This window comes from Zonotrichia leucophrys, chromosome 15 (assembly GCF_028769735.1).
Source record: "Zonotrichia leucophrys gambelii isolate GWCS_2022_RI chromosome 15, RI_Zleu_2.0, whole genome shotgun sequence".
Lineage (NCBI taxonomy): Eukaryota > Metazoa > Chordata > Aves > Passeriformes > Passerellidae > Zonotrichia > Zonotrichia leucophrys.
In genome coordinates this window covers 9,944,405-9,964,528 of record NC_088185.1, presented here as the reverse complement: position 1 = coordinate 9,964,528, position 20,124 = coordinate 9,944,405, and the positions used below count along the sequence as shown (strand labels likewise).

At 56.6% G+C, this 20,124-nt stretch overlaps 1 protein-coding gene across 3 annotated transcripts in view; it reads right to left on the bottom strand.

The window, feature by feature from the left end:
* The window catches only part of SRRM4 (serine/arginine repetitive matrix 4), a 45,043-nt gene extending 33,847 nt beyond the window's left edge, over positions 1-11,196 (bottom strand). The window contains exon 1 of one of the 3 annotated variants that reach the window (XM_064727321.1): positions 10,987-11,196. In XM_064727321.1, coding sequence (XP_064583391.1) covers positions 10,987-11,117 — 131 coding nt within the window. In that variant the 5' untranslated portion in view covers positions 11,118-11,196. The remainder of the gene's footprint in view (positions 1-10,986) is intronic. The other 2 variants (XM_064727322.1, XM_064727323.1) reach the window with 2 other exon arrangements.
* Between the last annotated feature and the right edge of the window lie 8,928 nt (positions 11,197-20,124).

Sequence of the window (20,124 nt, the reverse complement as noted above, 5' to 3'; positions counted from 1 at the left end):
TTAGAAAGCAGCAAAGAGATGGCTGGAGAAGATCCACTTGGAGCAGCAATGCTTTCTTTGCCACTCACATAAAGTTTTTCCTCCTCTCCCTTAATCTTCTGTTGAATTGTCACTGGAAAAGGGGAGAACACACTGGAGGTCCCAACACTCAGGTAACTCCAAGAACACAACCTGTTCATGCAGCTGCCACATGTCTGGAGAGCTGCCCTGGAAATGCCTGGCTGAGTCTCTCTACTGCCCCATCCATCCACCGAGGCTGGGGACAGGGACACCCAGGTCACCAGATGCTGTTCATAAACCCTGAGTCACCCCATGTGCCACAACACAGGCATGGTGCTCCCTAGGGAACAGAGATTCCCAAGGGCTCAGCTTGAAATGACTCCAACATTAAAAATTGCTCAAATCCCCCAGGACAGACTCAGGAGTGCAGTCAAATGGATGTCCCCAACCAGGGCATCACATGGGCAGGGTCTGGTGAGGAGGGGTTCCTTGGCCATCCTTCTCTTTGGGACTTGTCTCCTGAACATGCAGCCCCCTGTGATGTACAGAGCTGCACTGCCAGGGCCACCCTGGGGCCAGGAGGGCTCCGTGACACCGTGAGGAGCAGATGTCCCCACACAGAGAGGCGTGGGCAGAAATTAGCTCCCGTGGAAAGGAATTAACCAACAGATTTCTGCTGCTGAGCAATGAGCCTGCAACGATCCCAGCCCAGCAGGGGATGTGGAAAGTGGACTCTAAACTCCCACCCTCACTTGCTGACAGGGATTTTTTTATGGCCAAAAAGTGCCCCTGCCTCCCTGTGTGTGCAGGGACAGCTGAGCTGGGAAGCTCCTGAACTGCAGCTTCATGGGTGGCAGTGTTTGGTTTGACTCCAATTCTCTTTCCCTGTAACACCCCCTGATCCTGTAGGAAACACCTCAGTGGTCAGGAAGGACTGGTGAGGAGGTTTTGAGTAAAGGACAGTTTTTGGAAGGGAAGACAGGGCCTTTTCTCCTCCCACTGTACTCCAAGGTGGAAAAGGGTGGTATAGCTGTGCCATCCCTGCCACACATGGGGCTATGAGGTGCTCAGTGCTGTGTGGGAGTCAGAGCCAGAAAGAAACATCCTGTCTGCTCTCAGGTCCCCAACCATCCACACCACCCTGCAACTTTGGCCATTGTTTTAAATCATCCCAAAAAAGAAAAAAGGGGATATTTGTCCACTTGCTGCTTCCTAGGGGGATGATTTGGAAGAGGCAGGTGAATCCCTGTGGCAGACCCTGCCAGGACAGGCTACAGAGAATCATTTCAGTTTCCATCCCATCCATCTTTAATTGGGTGTAATAATAATTTTATTGCTCGCTGGGATTTGTGAGGCTGAACTAATATTTGTAAAATGCTTTGCTATCCTCAGCTGAAAGGCAATCTAGAGTGGCAAAGCCCTGGTGTTATTCACATTTGGATAATCCAGAATTATTCATAAACAAAATCAAGATTATGCAAATATATTCATTAGTTCTCAGAATACCTCCAGGAAAATAGGGGAATTAGTTTTGTTAACAATTATGTATTATGTAAGTGTGTGTCTAAGCACGCACAGCCCCGGTGCTGGGGCACATTCACCTGGGATTCATCCTGGGATCCCAGAGGGCTGGAGAACAAAGGTTTGGCCTGTACAAAGGCACCACCTCAATTTTGGGATATCCTGATGCAAATCACAGCACAGAGCTCTGTGCCCTGCCAGGGTCCCCACTGACACCCCCAGTGTCCCCTCTGTGCCCCCACATGTGAGCACCATCACCTTACCCCCAAACCAGCCTTCCCTACCCAAATGAGGCCTTCCACAGTACATGCAGGACCAAAAGGCCGTGGATTTGGGATCTGGGCATCCCCCTCACCCAGGGCCTGCCCTTTGTACCCTCACACGATGCCAGCTTGTGCCCAGCCTGGCTTTCCACAGCGTGTCACCGTCTGTTTGGGATGTGCTGGGAAATGGGAGATAAAGGTGCAGTGAAAATACTGCATGGTTTAATTAATGCCACATGCCTTTCACTCTATAGGTTGTGTGCATGGTTAATTATTTTTATAAAGAAAATAATTAGTCCCAATCAAGGCAGAAGCTCTCCAGAATTACAGCTCATTAACCGCTCTCACATTTTTCTGTTCTATAAAAAGTCATGTGGTGCTGATGAAGATTATAGACCCTTGGAATCAGCATTAAATACGAATTCAGACAGTGTTACCATCCTATTACCATCAACTGCATCGACTTGGCTTCGGTAATTGCAGCTGGAGATGAAGGGCAGGGATTTCTGCTCCACACAATCTCTGCAAACAAGCACCCTGCCCATCAGTGTGCTGCAAACAATGTGACCCAAGCCCTGCCTTGGCTGAGTGCAGCCCTGAGGAGATGACAGCCACCGAGGAGAGAGGGGAAAGCTTTGGTGAAGATGAGGAGTGCTCAGGGTGGGTTCAGCTCCTGTTTGGGCACACAGCAGGAATCACCCCGAACCTGCCCTTTGGCAAAGCCACCAGCCCAGTGGGTGCAAAGGCCAGGAGATGCAGAGGGGACAAGGAGCAACCTTGAGGCAGTGGGATTATCCTCCTGGGAGATGGGGAAAATAGGGCATGGGGGATGCTCCTGCCAGGGATGGGGAGCATCTGCAAGCAGCTCCCTCTGGGCTGTGCTAGTCCAGGCACGGGTCCAGTTCTATTGAACGTGGCACAGACCTCGCTCAAAGCCTAATTGAAAGAAATCACAGCACATTAAAGGGAGTTCAGGTCAAATCAATACCAAAGTGCTGGGGAGGGGGAGCAGGGGGAGCAGGGCAGTGCCAGCTCTGCAGGCAGAGCACAGGCTGTGTCCAGGGGCTCCACTGCCTGCTTTTCCACCATGAGCAGGCAAGGTGAGACCCCTGTTCCCTGCTCTGTGCAGGACAAACCCAGCAGCAACACAGGCTGAGGGCTGGCTATGGCAGCCAGCAGTGGGGAGGGAGCCACAGGTCCCTAGGATCCTGCTTTTTAGTTTCCATTAATCAGGGATGGATGTGCCCTGGGTGGCATTCACAGCCCAGAGAGCAGGCAGCCAGCACTTTGGGCCACTGCAAAATTAACCCACCCATCGCCATGGCACAGCTCCTGTGCCCAGAGCCCTTGGGGGGACGAGGAAATTTGGGCTCTGGGTGGAAAAAAGCACTTGTGGTGAACTCCTGAGGCAATGGGGGAGTAACTACTGCCACAAGGCAGCACAGAGCAGGAGCTAAACCTTCCACTGGCATGTGCTGCCAGCGCTGTGCCTTTGGCTCTGGCCCTGCAGGTGCAGAGATGCTCCACACTCACAGGGAGAGCAGGGATAGAGACAGGGACCCTGGAATCACCAAAACATTCAAAACCCCTCCAAAAGGTAAAGGTGAGGGATAACCATGGAGGCTGTCCCACACACAGGGAAGGGCAGGTGACACATGACAAGTTTTGTTGCTTTGGGGTCTTATTGTCTGTAAGTTGCCAGTCTTGGAATTTTCTGGAGAATAAAAACCCCATCCCTTCAAAGAAGTGCTGAAGCCAGTTGTCTTGCTTGTCCCCATCATAACAATCCTGACCAGGCTCTGATCAGAGCAGGGGGGTCTGAAGAGGGCAAATGCTTTATAGGAAATAAATTCTCTGAGTTAAAGCATCAGCCTCAGGAGTAGATCTGCCCAAATCCCAAACTGCCTCCTGCATCCAGCCATCCATCCATGTCCATGCCCTGGCAGAGCAGGGTTGCTCTGCTGGCTGCAGCTGATGGAGCAGTGGAGAATGACTTCTGTTATATTTACATGCTCTTACAGATTGGTGTTACGCTTGCACAGCTTTGGTGGGCAGGGGATTGTAGGGCAGCTCCAGCTGACCCACAGATTAATGCAGCAGGAGCTCTTTAACTGTGAAATCTCTCTTAATGCAAAAATATTTCTCTTGCTGGGCAGTAGCTAATTCTTCATCCTGATAGTAATGTAGCTCAAATCCCAGCCTCCTGCCCCACTCTGCTCCAGTCACCCTCCAACACACGTGGGCACAGAGATAAATCCAATACAACCAGCCCACTGCCAAAGTGCCACCAAGTTGCTGCTGGAATTTGATGTTTGCGGCAGTGCAAAGGCACAGAGGTTGTGATGCCTGAAATGTGCTGGTGTTTGACGCGGGCTGATGGGTTTCATTTTGTCATTGTTGCCTGTGGGTCTCAGAGCATTTCAGCCACCCGGTGGGCTGTGAGATGGGCACCTGGAACCAGCAGGAGAAAGCCCCCACAGCCCATTCCAGCAAGTGACAGAGAGAAGAGCAGCCCCACAGGCAGCAGGACCCTGCCCACAGTGTCCCCCCTGCCCACCCAGGGGTGAACAAGGAGATGCCCCAGCTGGGGCTGGGCAGCAGCTGCTTCTTCTCCCATTAATGACAATTCATAAATTAAACACGCAGAGTTAAACGGGTCACCAGTGGAGCCCCAGCCTCGCTGCCTCCAGACCAGAGACTCATTTCAGCCCGCCTCAAACACCAGCAGTTTTTAATAGAGTTTATTTTGCCACTTGCATTATTTTTTGTAAGCCCTTCCTGCAGTCCCTGCTGCGTTGGCAGGGAGCGCGTTCCCGCCGCGTGCGAAAGAAACGGCTATTTTTAAACTGCCCGTGTTTGTCAGCGCTTCCAGCTCGAGTGCCTGCTGGAGAAGCCAGTTCTGCAGCACCCGGTGTCCCACAGAGGGCCGAGTGCCCTTTGCCAGGAGATGGTGGCACAGACGTGGGCACTGTGCCCGGCCATGCTGCCGGGGGTGATGGTCCAGCCCGCGCATCCCTGGCACACACCAAAGCCTGTTTGGGATGCTGCGCTGCTGGGACCCACCACTGCCACCAGATTTCAGGCATCACAACCTCTGTGCCTCTGCAGACACCTCTGAAATCATCAAGCAAGGCTGCAAACACAAGCTGGCTCCCTTTCTCGCTGCCCTTTGCTGGGAATGCCAATCCAGGCATCAAACCCTGGCCTGTTTTCCAGCTGGTGGCACCACCAGGGATTTGGGGCCAGAGGAGGACCCAAGGGAGTGAGTGCTGTGTGTGGGTCCTGTGTGAGGGAAGAGCTGTGGGTCACAGACCCAGTCTCAGAGAGCCTCTGAGGGCTCGTGCCAGAGCAGGGGCTGTGGCAAAAGCCCTGGCACCCTCTGCACTGAAACACTGGTGGGATTTTCTGGCCTGGGCCAGGCTTTGCAGTGATGAAGAGGTTTCAGTGCCCACAGGTAGAAAATGAAAAAATAAATGAAAAAAAATAGGGAGAGAAAAGGAGAGGGTGGTCATGCATGAAATTATTCCATTTTAGTGACACAGGGGGTGCATTTGATAAGTCCAACTTACAGAGAAATGGAGGTGTGGAAAGGTACAGCCACCAGCCATGGAGATGTGGGAAGGGGTAGGAATGCCAAGGAAATCTCCCAAGCCCAGGGAGCCTGGTGAGAGAAGGGACCCCTGACACATCACAGAGGCTCTTTCTGGGGTCAGACTGCAGCAGGACAGGCTATCCCAGACGATGGGGACAGGATGGTGACAGCAAGGAGACACGAGCAGCCACGGGACCTGGCGCTGGGCAGAAGCTCCTTAGCAATCCCTGTCATCAAGGTCATCACTGCTATTTATTATTTAGGGCCTCACAGCCCTAAATATTCATTAGCAGGACTTGGTGGGAGGGGTGTGAACACGTGCATGGGGTTCAAGTATCCTGCTCTCCTGCCTCTCCAGGGATGGGGACTGGCTGGAGATGGTGCTGCTGCCTGAGCCAGGCAAGGATGAACCCCAGCCCTGCAAGACCCTAAACTGTCATATTTCACCCTGGCCTGGTTCTCCACATCCATGAAACATCCATGAGTGTGGGGCTGCTGCTGGGGCAGGGAGGGACCCCATGGTCAGCACAGACCCCACCAGTGCTCCCCTCACAGCATCTGCAGACAGGGAGCTGCCTGGCAGCCAGGCCAGTGTCTCCAGCGGGTTTGATCAAGGGTGAAATCAAATATTTCTACAAAACCATCCTCCAGCCAGCCAGTGGAATTGTCCTCCCTTTTGCTGCCTTCCACCTGATTTCATCCCTCATCTAAAGAGGTTGGATACGGTGCTTCCCTGGCACAGCAGGGACACCACAGGCTCCCCCCTGGCCAGAGGTGGGGCAGCAGCAAATCCCGGATTTAGGGAGACCCTCATCCCGTGCTTCCTCAGCAGCTGCTGTGGCCCCTCAGCAGCAGGGCCAGGTTGTGCCGTGTTCTTGCTGGTGAGTGTGGGAGCAGGACCCATGGTTTGGGCCCCAAGCAAAGCTCAGCAAAGCTCTCAAGTGGACTTTTACAGGTGAGAAATTACCTGTCCCCAAAATCACAGCGCTTCCCAGCAGGGTCACGGTGCCCAGCACCAGCGCAGAGCAGAGGCAGATGGAAAGGAGGAGGATGAGGATGACGAAGGCTCTGCGAGCAGCAGGGAGTGGGTCCTGCGGGCATTCCCAGCTCTTCCCCTCGCTGAGCCGCCCCCAGCCCCCCGGCAGTTCCGAGCTGCCTAATTAGCTCTGCCTGCTCCCAGCGCCGTCCAGCTGGAGCCGGAGGGCAGGGGCACACAAAAGCCTCGCTATTGACAGCCCCTCCGAGGAAGGGGCTTTTCTTCTCCCCCTCGCTTTTCTTTTCAAGCCCCTCTCCCCCCTCCTTGGGCCGGGGCCACGGGCTCATTAGCACTGGGGCTCGCAGGATGGAGCAGCAGATGGCAGCCAGGCGGCCCCGCGGAACAGATGCCCGGCCAGCCAGGGGAGATTAACGGGGCTGGGGGGCAGCGGCACGGCAGGGCTGCCGGCGGGGCTCCCTCCCGGCCAGCACACCCCACACATCCCTGCACGCTGGGGAATCGCGGCCGCCAAAGGGAGCCAGAGGTTGGCATGGCCAAAAGTGGCTGCAGAGGCCACAGGAGATCCGCAGCTGCTTCGTGCACCCTCGGAGGATACCGAGACCTCCGGCACTGCGGTGCCCTGGCTGCTCCTGCCGTGTCCCAGGGCAGCGGGCAGCGGGTGACACGGCACCCTTGTCCCAGCAGCACCCAGGACACGGCACCCTTGTCCCAGACTCCTCTCCAAGATCACCCGCGACGGCAAACTACGGCTTAATCCCACCTCAGCAGCACATCCCTCCCCCTCAGCGCACGGCGCATCCCGGGGGATTAAGGGTTAAAGCACAAATCCCCAGCGCTGCCCTGATGTGACCCACTTAGACCATCTGGCACGGAGGGATGCAGGAGCCTCCTCTGTCTCAGCGGCTGCCCCGGGAGCTGACACCAGCACCCGCAGGCCCAAAAGTGGATTTTGGCTGAGTTTCTGGAGACAGGGCAGCTCATGCCAACAGTACCGTGGCTGGCAGTGTGGCAGCAGAGAACTAAACCACCCCCTGAATCATCCCACAAGCCCTCACGCTCCCACCAGCTCCAGTTCCTGGGGCACCCTGGAGCATCTCCTGCCTGGATGTCCCCAGGTCCCGGCACTGGTGCTGATGGAATTCTCAGCAGTGCTGGAGCAGTCGGGCTTCCAGGTGGGACAGGGCTCCCAGCCCCGTGCTGTGCCCGAGGTCACGGCCAGGGAAGAGATGCAGACAAAAGCCCAGCCCAGAGGGAGTAAAGCAGATCCTGCTCTGGGGCTGGGGGACAGCATGGTGTTCATACCCATCCCCAGAGGCCGGTGGCACCTTAACACAGCAGGTTTTAGAAGCATTTTCAGTTCACCAGAGCCAAAGCCCCATCCTCATGGCCCAGTGAGAGACACTGAGGGCAGCCTGGTTTGGCAGAGGGGCTCAGGCAGGGTAGGTGGTCCCTGTCCCAGACCCCATCCCTCCCCAGCACACTGGGCACAAAACCCTCTCAAATCACAGTGGGATTTTGCACATCCTGGAGCAGTTCCCCTGCAAAGGCAGGCTCTGGGTCAGCCTCAGCCTCTCCTCACCACACAGCTCCTCACCCTCAGCTGCACAGCAGAGCCCCACCAAGCCCTGTGTGGGGAAAGGTTAATTGGAAAAGCCCCTTTCCCCATCACCTCGGTTTTCCCTTTCACTCTGCAAACTGGTCAATAATCCATTTACTTTGGCAGAGCTCTGCTCTGGGCACAAAGCTGTCTGGGGGGCTGGATTCCATGCCCCCCCAGCCCCAGCAGGAGGGAAGGTATTAATGCACTCTTTTGTTCCAGGATGAACCGTGGGTTTAGCAAAGCTTTAACCCTCCCAACCTCCAAGACAGCTTGATGGGAATTTAGATGGAAGATGCTTTACCTGCAGAAGCAGCAGGAAGGAAGTGGTGAGGGATGGGGCAAGGGGAAAAAGCATCACTGTCTGTCCAGGTAACCCCATTGCTGCCCCACAAGGATGCAGGATTGGGCCCTTGGCCATTCTCAGGGCACCCTGCAGGATGCTTTGGGCTATGGACACTGTGGGGGAATCCCTGGCAGGACCCCCATGGTGCAGCTGAGCCCCTTGACACTCCACAAGGGCACAGGAAAACTGATGGGAGGTGGGCAGTGCTGGCCTAGAAACCATGGCAGCGTCTCCACTGCTGTGGGAAGCACGGGGCCGGATCCAGGGCAGGGTGTTTGCAGGGGACCAGCTGTCAAGTGTGGGAGAAAACAGCAATCCAGATGGTCATCTTAATATTTCATTTGGCTAACTGGTTTCCCCATCTCCTCTCTGGCACCACAGTCATTTGCTCTTAAATTAGTCGGGAGTATCGTCAGGGAAGGGAGGCTGGTCCAAGCAGTGGCGCAGCGAAACCTTCCGGAAAAACAAACCCAGAGCGGAGCCAGGCACGGAGACCACTACAACAGGAGCTGCTGTGAGCCCTGGGTCTGTTCTCTCCATGGACAGAGAGCAGAAGCTTGGCTCTGGCTACTGCTGGACCAGGAGCCTAGGGCCAGCTTGGGGACATCACCGTGCAGCCAAAGGAGCCGCTGCAAAGCCCCTGGGGGTGTGAGATGTGGCACTCAGAGGTGTGATCCTGCCCAGACGGCAGCTCGGGCTCCTGGCAGAGCCCCGTGGGATGCGAGCCGAGCCGGCAGCATGGATGAGAAGAGCTGGGAACTGCAGCATCTCTGTCCCTGCAGCATCTCTGTCCCCGCAGCTTTGGTGGCAGCCCCTGGAGCGGCTGAGCCCCTCCGTGCCCGGGCAGGGTGAGCACAGCGAGTGCCCCGCGGAGCCTGGCTGGGCTGGCCCCGCTCTGTGCAGCTGCCACAGCCCTGGAACAGCCCCGGGCCGGCAGGACACACCGCCAGGGGACAAAAGGAGCCGGGCTGCACTGACCGGACAGCGGAGCACAGCCCAGAGTGGGCACCTGGGTCTGCTGGTGCCCACCACAAACCACAGCAAAGCCGGGCTGGCTCTGCTCTGTGCCCAGAGCTCTGCACTGTTTCACTGCCACCGGAGCTGTCACTACCAACAGCACGGAGCGGTGCTCACATTTGGGAACTTTTTAATGGATCTGCAAACACCCCGAGCCACGGTGCTCAGCCCCACCACGACGTCTGTGCCATCCAAACTGCTGGCTAGATAGAGCCAGGCAGCATTCCTGGCACCCAGGCTGGCTGTATTTCCACAAAATCTGAATTTGTTGCCTTATTACATCTCCAACTGCAAGATATTTAAGCTCACTGAGGAACCTCCAGGCAGGAGTGTGAGTGTGAGCCAGCCCTCAGCCCTTCAGGTGCCGACCCTACCCGATGCACGGATGGAGAAAAACACAGAGGTTCCCCTCTGCCACAAAGGCTGAAGCCCTGCAAACACTGCCTGTGGAAACAGGAGTTGCTCTTCTCAACTGGAGGCTGAACCCATGCCTTTCCCATTTTCCTACCTAGATTAATGGAAATCAGAGAGGTTGGAAACATTCATGCTCAGCAGCTGGGCTGCAGGGCAGAAGGGACCCCATCCCCGCTGTGCTGTGGCTCACAGCCTCCACTGGCACGGGAAGCATCTGAAAAGGCTCATTTCAAAGGATCTCTCTCCTCCCTAGGACAGGCTGAGCTCCCAGCACCCAGACTCCTGCAGACTGAGCCCCTCTCCTCTACAGACACAGCACCTCCACAAACTTTGGCTGGTTCCCCACGGCAGCTGGGCAGGACCCGGCAGAGGAAAAACAGAGCAAAGAGAGAGGAGAGCCAGCAAAAGAGTCCTTTGTTTATAAAAGCAGCACAAATAGGATATTATTAAAAAATACTGAGACAATCAGCAAAATAAAGGTGGTCTAAATTAGAGTGTGCATGGCTGTGAGGAAGCCACACGGACCTTTGCCTGGCAGAGAGGCTCAAGGGGTACCTGCAGCCCCCTCGCCTCTTTTCACAGGTTTCTCTGTTGCTCAGCCTCTGTCAAACATGGGGGCATTGACTTTCCTGGAGCAGGAGGACAGAACAGGTGCTGGGTGAGGGAAGTCAAGGCTGCTTGGCTGTGGGACGTGGGGGACACCATCCCCAGAGCTGTCCCTGTCCGTGGCAGTGACCAGGCTGCTTGCACTGTGTGTCCCTGGGGGTCACCAGCTTCCCCTCGGTGACAAGGCAGGGTCCAGCCCTAGGGGCTGTTTCTCTCCCCAAGCTTCACCTTCCCAAGGGTCCGAGGTGAAGGGCTGACACAGAGACAAGGCCACCAGCAGGACACACACCCCAGGGCTCTGCACAACGGGGATGGAGCTGGTCACACTTTCCAGATAATGCCCCTCACCACTGTGTAGCCCGGCTAGAGCTTTGCAGACCCTCACCCTGCTCCCAGGCTCCAAAGTTTCCCAAACCTGCTCAGCTCTGGAGCACAGCAGCTGCCCAGGGAGGGGGCTCAGCCAGCCAGCACCCCCAGCCCCAGCCATGGGGAGGGTGCCCCGGCTCCTCCAGCCACCAACAGCTGGTGGCAGGGAGACACGCTCAGGACTCTCCTTACGGTGGGAGAAGGACTAGAGATGGAGAAGGACGCAGGATCTCCCAGACCCCCCTCCCCTGCCCCCGCAGCCCTTACCTGGGCAGCGGCTTGCGGGCGGTGATACTGGCCACGATGATGCTCTCGGGTCGCGGCGTGGCCACGGCTTTGAAGGTGCCTCTCCAGAACTTCTCGAAGAGCTGCTTCTCTCCCTGCTGCACGCCGGCCATGGCCCCGGAGCCACGGCCAGCCCCGCCGCTGTCCGCGGTGCTGAGCGCTACATGGCCCGCAGCCCGGCCCGCTGCGGGGAGTGCGGCCCCGGCCGCCCCCGCCTCCCGTTTTGTGCCGGCGGGGCGGGCAGAGGGGCCGGGCCCGCCGCCGTCCCCTCCCCGGCACCGCCCCCGCCGCGGCTGCGCCCGGAGCGGCGGAGGCAGCGCGGGGAGGGGGCGGCTCCGGGGCACCCGCGACCCCCTCCGGCCGCGCCCGCTCCCCCGCCTTGGTGAATCCTGGGGGGGGTCCACCCCCTCGCAGCCCCCAGGACCGTCCGTGCGTCCTCGCCATCATTTCCTTCCCCAGCCGAGAGGCCGCTGCCAGCTCGCTGCGGGATCACCGCTGCGCTTTGCCCTTTGCGGGGCACGGAGCCTCCCGGGCACAGAGAGTCCCCGGCCCCCGCACAGGCTCCCAGGAGCCTCCGTGTTTGCCCAGTCCCGACCAGACACAAGAAAGGGAGAGCCTGGAGCTGAGGGAGAAAGCAGCAGGAGGCTGTAGAGACCGCTCTGTAACTCGTCCATAACCGAGACCCAAATGGGACAGAGAATTCGAAATACAACCGCTTTTCCGCCCCTCTCCACCTCCCTTCCCATTTAACTGGGCAGGGGCAGGGATGGAGCGTGCAGTTCCTCGGCTCCAGCGCAGTGCCAGGCTGGGAATCCCACAGTGGGGTCCCAGCCAGCACAGAAAACAATTCCTCAGCTTCCAGGCAGGATTTGACCCGCCAGGAGCGGACGCGTGGGGAGGGAAGAAGAGCTGGGGCGGTGCAAGTGCAGGGCTGCGATTTCCCCCAGCCTCTGCGCTGAGTACAATAAAAACGTCTTTAGGAGAAAACGCTTCTTCTACCACATGCTTTGAAGCGCAAGTAAGAGCTGGTGACCTTGGATGAATGAGACTGTCTCTATTGTGCCTCAGAAACCCGCACGATGCGCTTATGTAAGCGGCGGGGGGATAATGGAGCCGGGAACAATAGGCGGTGGGAGCCGGAGAAGAAGGAAAATCATGGGGAAACTTAATCGCTTCTTACAACACCAGCAGAAGGCTCGTTCTGGCGGCGTGGTTTGCCAGCTCCTCGTTGCGTGCCCCGTCCGTGCCGGGGTCAGCAGCGCTGGCACACGCGGGCCGGGCTTTGTGCCGCGGCTGGACGGGGATGCTGGGGAAGGGCAGCAGCGAGAGCGGGCACGCATCCAGCAGGGCTTGGAGAAACACTGTCAGCGCTGCCAAACAATGCCTGAAAACCCCACGGGGAAGGACAGCGCTCAGGCACGGCGCAGAGATGCTCGCTGGGAGAGTGTTATCCCCCGGGAAGCCGCCCAAGGGAAAGGCCGGCTCGGAGCTGTGCTCCAGCACAGGGCACGCTGTACATGCTGGGGGCAGGTGTCAGAGCGGGGATGCTCCAGGGACAATCACAGCAAAGGGCAGAAGGAGCAGCAGAAAGGGTCTGAGGGGGTTAGAGCTGCCAGGCTGTGAAAGCACGGCTGGGGAGGGCACACACAGCAGCCCCAGCACAGCCACCAGGGCCCAGAGCTCCTCTCCTGCAGCTGGGCAGGGACAGGGACTCCCCACCCGAGCAAATCCAACCTCGGCTTTCCTCTGGCCCTGCCAGTCATTCCCACAGAACACAGGCTGCTCATTAGGAACCTGTGTCCCCTTCAGAGCACATTAAACTCAATAAATGGAGATCAGGTGTTAAGTACACACACTCCCCAACCTTGCTCTGATTTGTTGGTGAGTGACACAAACGTGGGGTGAGGATCAGGCAGGAGCCCCAGCGGCACTGTCAGCCCCAACCCTCCTCTGGTGCCTCATTAACCACACGCCCTGCCAGGCATCACCATCCCCTGGGCTTTGCAGGATGAGCCCAACCACCTCCAGCTGCACTCCGGGGCACTTCACCCCTTCCACCAGCACTCTCTTGGATCACCCTGACATTTAATCCCAAATAAAAAGAATAATAAATGTTTGCACTATTAAATTAGCAGCACGGGTGGTGTGTGGGCAGGAGGAAGGCTGCCATCACTACAAGAGCCTCTCTCCTGGCGCACCTTGTGGAGACATCAGTGAGCCAATTAAGCAATTGGCTCGGTTAACGGAGGCTCCCAGGAACAGACTCCCCTGCTATAGAATAACTGCGCAGTAATAAATTGTCTCATAAATAAACAGCCTGAGAAAGCATTACAAGATAGCCAGGAAAAGCACTATATCATGAGCAGAAAGGATGCTGTGTGCATCTGGTGTGTCTGTTAACCGTGGAGCTGGTGTCCCTCTGGGGGCTGTGGGGCTGCTCCCATGGGGTGGGCATGGCCACAGCATCCCTGGAGCCCCTGCAGGTGCTGCCTGCCCTGTGGGAGCACCGTGTGCCAGCAGCACAGAGCCCTCAGTTAGTCACCCCTGGGAGCGCCATAAATGCCAGCCTGGGTTATTTACAGCTGCAGCAGTAGCGTGGGGCTCTGCCAGGTTCAAATGCTTGCTATAAACTGTAGCAGAGCGAGTGAGTCCTGGGATGGGAACAGGGAAACTGGGGCTTAAAGAATAATTGCACTTTTTTCTCTTAATCAGGACCTATTAATAAAATATAATATATAAACTTCTTCTTTAAAGAGCTCTTCTCTCATTATTTGGGGTTTTTTGAGTGACACAAAGGGCTTCCCCCTGTGCACAGGGTGCTGCAGACCAGGCTCTCCCCAAGGCTGCTGGCCCCCAGCCCTGCTGCCACACCTGGCTCTGCAGCCCTACAAGTCCCTGTACCCCACAATTAAACACCCAGAACACTCCTGACCTCCCAAACCTCCCCTCAGCATCCAAACCCCCCTGGGAAATGTGAGAGGGACCCACGGCTCAGGGACAGAGGAACTCCAGCCATGCCTTCTCCTGCATTTCCCTCTTCCACATTTAAAGGGCCCCGTGCCCTCATCCCCTCCCACACACAGGCATTGATTTTGAGGATGTGGAGAGAAGAGGGGGGTCCCTGCTCTGGTGAACACCCACTGTGGTTGTTGGGCTGCTGCTGAGGAGGACAAGCCCAAGGGAAGCAGGGATCAGCAGGAAGAAGCTGTGTGTGTGCAGGAGGCACCCCAAGGGAGGGAAAGGAGAAAATGTGTTTAGCAAGGATTAAGTTTTAATCTGTTCCCCCTAGTAGGGAGAAGAAAGCTGGGCTTGTCCTGGAGCTACATAAATATTTTTCTATAAATGTTGAGCGTTGTTTTGGTTTGGTTTTCCTTCTTATTTGGCTTGTACCCAGTGGGAAGAGCCAGAACCTGGTTGTGCTCAATCCACCCCATTCCCACCTCCCCGTGCCATTGGCATGGCACCACTCCACCCATTCCCCAAAAGGATTAACTGGGAGGGCAGAAAGTCAGTAATTATCTCTGGAAGTATTCATTACATCAAGAGTCAATAAACAAAGGCTGTGAGTGCCCTCTGCTCGTGGCACTCCAGAAGCACCTACCAATTATTCCCTTGGCTCTGCCCTGCTGCCAGGAGGGGGGTCCTGCAAGACACTGCCTGCTTTGGCCAGGGAGGAGGAGGAGGAGGGATCCAAGCTGGTTTTCCCAAGAAAGGAGTCAGTGGGGAGTGGCCTGCAGGGTGAAGAAGCAGCAACAGCCCCAGGACAATGTGCACTGCCCTCAGATGGTGGCAGGACGCTGCTGCTGGAGCACCTTTAGCCTGGCAAATGCATTCTGCAGAATCAAACTGTGGCAAGAGGGAATTCACCACTTTTCTAGGCGTAAATACCTGGTTTATGGCCTTTTTCTCTGCAAGGCTCCTGGCTGATCCCTCAGGGCAGAGCCCAGCACCGAGCTGTCCCACTCTGCCCATCCCTATATTCAGGTGCATCCAAGGTCAAGGTTCTCTCTCTCTTTTTTTTTAAAGCAATTTCCACCCACAGAAAACCCAGGAGTGCCCATGGCCCTGGGCAGCTGCAAGGCTGTGCTGGCCCCTTGGGCACAGGATGGTGGCAGTGACCACCCTGTCCCCTCCCTCCATCACCCTGCCCAAGTTTCTCCAGCTGCAGCTTTCCCTGCAGAGTGCCAAGGCTGTGGCTGCACCCACTGCCCACAAGGACCATCCATCAATGCTCAGCTCAGGAGCTTCAGGATGCTGGTGTGAGGGGGCTGCTGGGGCTGATATTGGGATGAAGACCCTTGTTTGAGTTGATAAAGGATGGGGATGCCCATGTCCCTTCCATCAGCACTGGCCCCACTGTGCCTGTGCAGGAAAGAGGGAAACCTGTGGGGTTTGAGTGTGAGAAACCACAATGGGAGTGGGACCAGCACAGGGTGAGACACCCCGAGCCAGCACCTGGATCTCAGGATGCCTCCCCATCAGCTCCAGGGGACATCAGGACCTCCAAGCCATGTTGCCTCCCCAGGACCAAGTTGTCCCCATCCCCAGGACCAGTGTGTCCCACCCTGGCTTTCAGTGCTGGCCTCTGTGGAAGCAGCTGGCTTCTCTGTGGGCAGGAGGGGGCTCTGCAGCTCCCTTGCCCACACGTCTGCTCCAACAAAAGCCTTTTTCCCTCGCTGCTTACCCAGTGAAGCCGCCCGGCCCAGATATTTAGGGAGAAGGAGAAAAAAGGGTGCAGGGACAGGCACTGTGAGCAAAGCCGCCGGGAAGAGCAGAATGAGAGAGCAGGAGCAGAGGGAGGCAGGGAAGCCAGGCAGCCAGGCCATGTCCTTTTCTTCCCTGTGGCTCTAAAAAAGCTCCAGACTGGAAAAGGGGATGGAGGCTTGGAGCTGAAAATATGATTTTTCCCCTGTGAGCGGCAGTGGCTGTGGAGGCGAGCCGGCCCCAGGGATCCTGCAGCAAAGCTGCGCAGCCGCTGCTGCTCCCCTAGAGCCACTGCTGAGAGGTCAGACAGGGCTGGCACAGGGGGACAGAGGGGACAGAGCCTGCAGCCACGTGTGCCCGAGCAGAAGCGACAGGGCCTGGCTTTGCAGAGCTCCTCGCTGGGCTGTGGGGGGCACAGGCAGCCCCTGAGTGCAGGCAGAGGGTCCCAGAGCCCCAAGGATGATCCCCCCGGAGCTGGGGAGGCTGCTGGGCTCTCTGTGCCCTCCCTGCTGGCAATTGGCAGCCTCCAATCACACGGACAGCACCGATGGATGTTGCAGGAATCACTGGCAGCTCTGCCAGGTCCCAGCCTCAGCTCGGCTCTGGCTGCAGGGGGCAGGTTGGGGATGCTCAGCACAAGTTGGGGATGCAGAGAGGGAAGGCAGCGGGCTTTGGCCTCCGGATTGGGAATGCTGGAAGGGGTCAGACTCAGGATGTGCATCCTCCTCCAAGCCAGCACTGAGATGTTTCCATTCCTGGCTCAGTCCTGCTTCCCTTTCTCCAGCACCTCCCTGCACTGAACCAAGTCAGGGGCAGGAGAAGGTCTGAATTCCCCAAACTGCTCGAGCTCACCCTTCACCCTTCCTTGGCCACCCCTTGCACAAAAAACCATCTCCCTGGGGAAGATGAGATCTGGGTAAGGTGGGAGAGAGACAAGGGGCAAAATCCCCACCCTGTCACTTGGGATTCAGATCTTAAAACTCATTTCATGAGCCCCCAGGAAGATGCTGCCCAAGACCAACGGTATTTAACCAAATCTGCCTGGGGAACAGGCAATCACCTCTCACTGAGTTTTTTCCCCCTCTGGATTACTGTGCTGGGGCAGGGGGAGCAATGGACAGAGGAGCCTCCTCAGCCCCTGCCACGCTGAGCTGCCCACACCACAGGGGGATGGAGCAGGAGGGAGCAAAGTGCTGCGTTTTGGCTTTTATAGACTATTACTGATAATGGAGAAGAACAAAAAGGCTTTAAAATAAAGCACTCGAGGGCGTCAGCCTAAGCGTTAAATAGGCTTCTGCTAAAATGCTGCTTCCACTGAAAAAGCTCCCTGATTTGGATTGCAGGCATTACCCTGCTTGGGAGAAAGCTCTGATAAAGCCAGGGACAGGCAGCCCCATCCTGGGAAAGGGGCTCTGGTGCTTCTCCTGAGGGTGGCATTGCTCCCAGCTGGCATTCAGGGTGCTCCTTGCTCAGATCACTGCCACCCATGCAGAGGTGCCCCAGGAGAACCCAAAATTTCAGGCTTCCCACCCATGTGGGGAGCAGCACTGCCCCTGTAAAACACACAGAGCATTTTGCAGTGTTAATGGGCAGCACAACTGCTAATGTGTAAACTTTTACTGCTCTGGAGGGTAAACAGAGAGTTTGGGGAGCAGACACTTCCCATTAAGATGCACTAATGAAACGTGAAAATGTTTTAGCGTGCTGTAATTTTATATATTTTTTGAGAGCAGCTGCAGTGCTGTTCCATTTGTGGCTAATTTAAGCACAATTAAACCAGGCTAAATTACAGCCAAGTAACTGCAGGAACTGATGTGACAAGGGACGTGTCCAGGGGCCCCAAATCTTGCTGACCTTGCTGTCACCGTTCAGGCTGCTCTGCAGGCTGGGTCAAGAGCTGACAGCTCCTGGAGCTCGCCCAAAGGTCACAGCAGATCCCTGAGGACAGTGGGATCTTCAGCCAGGGTGGGAAGTGCTCCAGAGCTGTTGTGGGGCTATCTGGGTGTGCCTGGATCTTGGAAAGGTCCTCTTCTTTCTTGTTGGGAGCTTGGATGAGCCCAGGGCTGTAGCAAACCCTTCCTGCTTGGCCAGAGAGCCCAAATCCCCCTTGCAGCAGCCCTGATGTCCTTCCTGGGACATCTCCTCAGCCCCCAATTACCTGGGGGATGCTGAGGCTGCATCCCACACCTCAGCCCAGCTGCCTCCTGGGGAGGCTGATTCACCTCAGGAAAAAAAAAAAAAACAAAAAACAAAAAACAACAAAGAACCCAAAAATCTGATTTTTCTGGAGAATGAAAAGAGCATTTCCTTTTGGGTAAAGGGAGAAATAGAATACCTAGAGGCTGTGTTGTGCCTGCTGGTATCATCCTGAGCTGCTGGCTGCACTGCTGGCTGCACAGGCAGCAGGGATGGAGTCCCACAGCCTCGTGTCCTGCATGGTTTAGGGTGCAGAGCCTGTTCCCAGCAGTTTGGGGGTGCTTTTTACTGCTCTGGGTAGCTGAGGGTGGCCCTGCCCAGTGAGGATTGCTCTGAGGGTTTCAAAAGCACCAGCAGCCAGCTCAGGGCTCCTGCAGCCCCCGGCACAGGAACTGCTGCTCTCCCAAGGGCTTTTCCAGTTGATTTAGGCAATTGCTGTAAATCCCCTGTGGCCACTGCTTTCCAGCTGAGCCAGGTTAGACCCAATTCAGCTCAGGGAGAGCAGGGCTGACGTCCTCCCACAGCCTTTAGGGATGCTCCGGGTGCCTAGGGGCACCGTGTCCCTGCAGATCTGTCCCCCACCTCCTGTCCCCATGGCACATGGGCAGGCTTGGCACAGGAACAGCAGAGCAGGGCCCAGCACGGCCAGGATTGTCCTACCCAGCCTTGCCGCAGGACTCACACTCTCCTTTCATCTCCTCGGTGCCTCTCCCCAGCCCCTGGGGCAGAGGGAACGCCACCCACTGCCCCTCAGACAGCCAAGGATGCAGGGGAAGGTGACTCCGTGCCCCAATGCCTTAACACCCAGCCGGGGTGGGTGACAGCAGAGCCACCCACAGCCCCCTCTGCTCTGCTGCTCTAACAAGCCCCGTTAACCAGGCCACGCCTCATCAGCTCCAATTAGCGGGCAGGTCGTTCCTGAGCCTCAGGCAGCTCCATCACCCGCGGCCGGTGAGCCTCGGCATCCGCCGGTGCTGCTGGTCCAGCGCCCGGCAGGAACGGACCCCATGGATCCCACAGATCCCGTGGATGGATCCCACAGATCCCGTGGATGGATCCCATAGATGGATCCCACAGATTCCATGGATGGATCCCATAGATCCCGTGGATGGATCCCACAGATCCCGTGGATGGATCCCATAGATGGATCCCACAGATCCCGTGGATGGATCCCATAGATCCCATGGATCCCAAGATCCCAGCTCTGGATGAGGCTGCAGCCAGTCCAAACCTCCCCAGCGCGGCCGCCAGCTCCGCTCTAATTAATCCAATTACAACACTGCGTTGGCGGCGCAACCGGTGGATTAATTGCGGTTCGTTCCAGGTAGATGGAGGCGGAAACGCTCAAAGTGGCTTCTTGTTTGCTGTTAACTGTGCCAAGCCCGGCCTCCAAGAGCTGGGGAGGAAGGAGTCCTGGTGCCAGCATCATCCTCGGTGGGACAGCGAGGAGCTGGGTGCCTGCAGACCCCCTGCACTGATCCCAGAAACAAATCCTTGCCTAAAAAAACAAAGATTCGGGAGATGAAGGTGGGAGCAGGAGTGTGAAGTAAAAGGCTGCTTGCTCTCAGACCTGTGTGTGTATACATATATATAGGTATATTTAATAGAATAAAAAGGAGATTATTGGAAACAACTGATTGTTCAGACTGTCAAAGAGATGAAAGTGTCAGGAGTAAACAGATGCCGGTCACGATTCAGCGCTCATTAAGGCAGGAGAAGGATTCATTTCATATGCATGATTAACTCCTGGCCACTGATGATTTACACAGCAGATGATCAAAGGAGAATTAATTATTGCACAAATCGGGCTGCTGCCAGCCCGGCCCCTGTCCCTGTCGGCGCTGCCGGTGGCACAGCCCGTGGTCCCCAAACCCAGGACAGCCCTGGCCACCGCTGCCCCAGGCCGTGCCTGGCCCAGCTGGGAGCTGTTTGCCCCCACAGTTCTCAGCTCTCGCCCCCATTTCACTGCCCAGCACCCCCAGGCACCGCGAGCATCACTGGGGATGTCCAGCTCACCAGCACGCAGCCCGACCATCCCCTCCCCGCTACCAGTAATTAACCCAGGGAAGGTATCTCTGCACTTGACACCTTTTCTTCCCTTTGTGATTGAGTCTCTCTCCGTTACAAATCCACCTGTAATTAAAGGAAGGAACTCCACTCCCTTCACCTGATTTATTTTTTAACACCGTCCCCTTTTGATCTAGTTTCTCTCTTAATTAA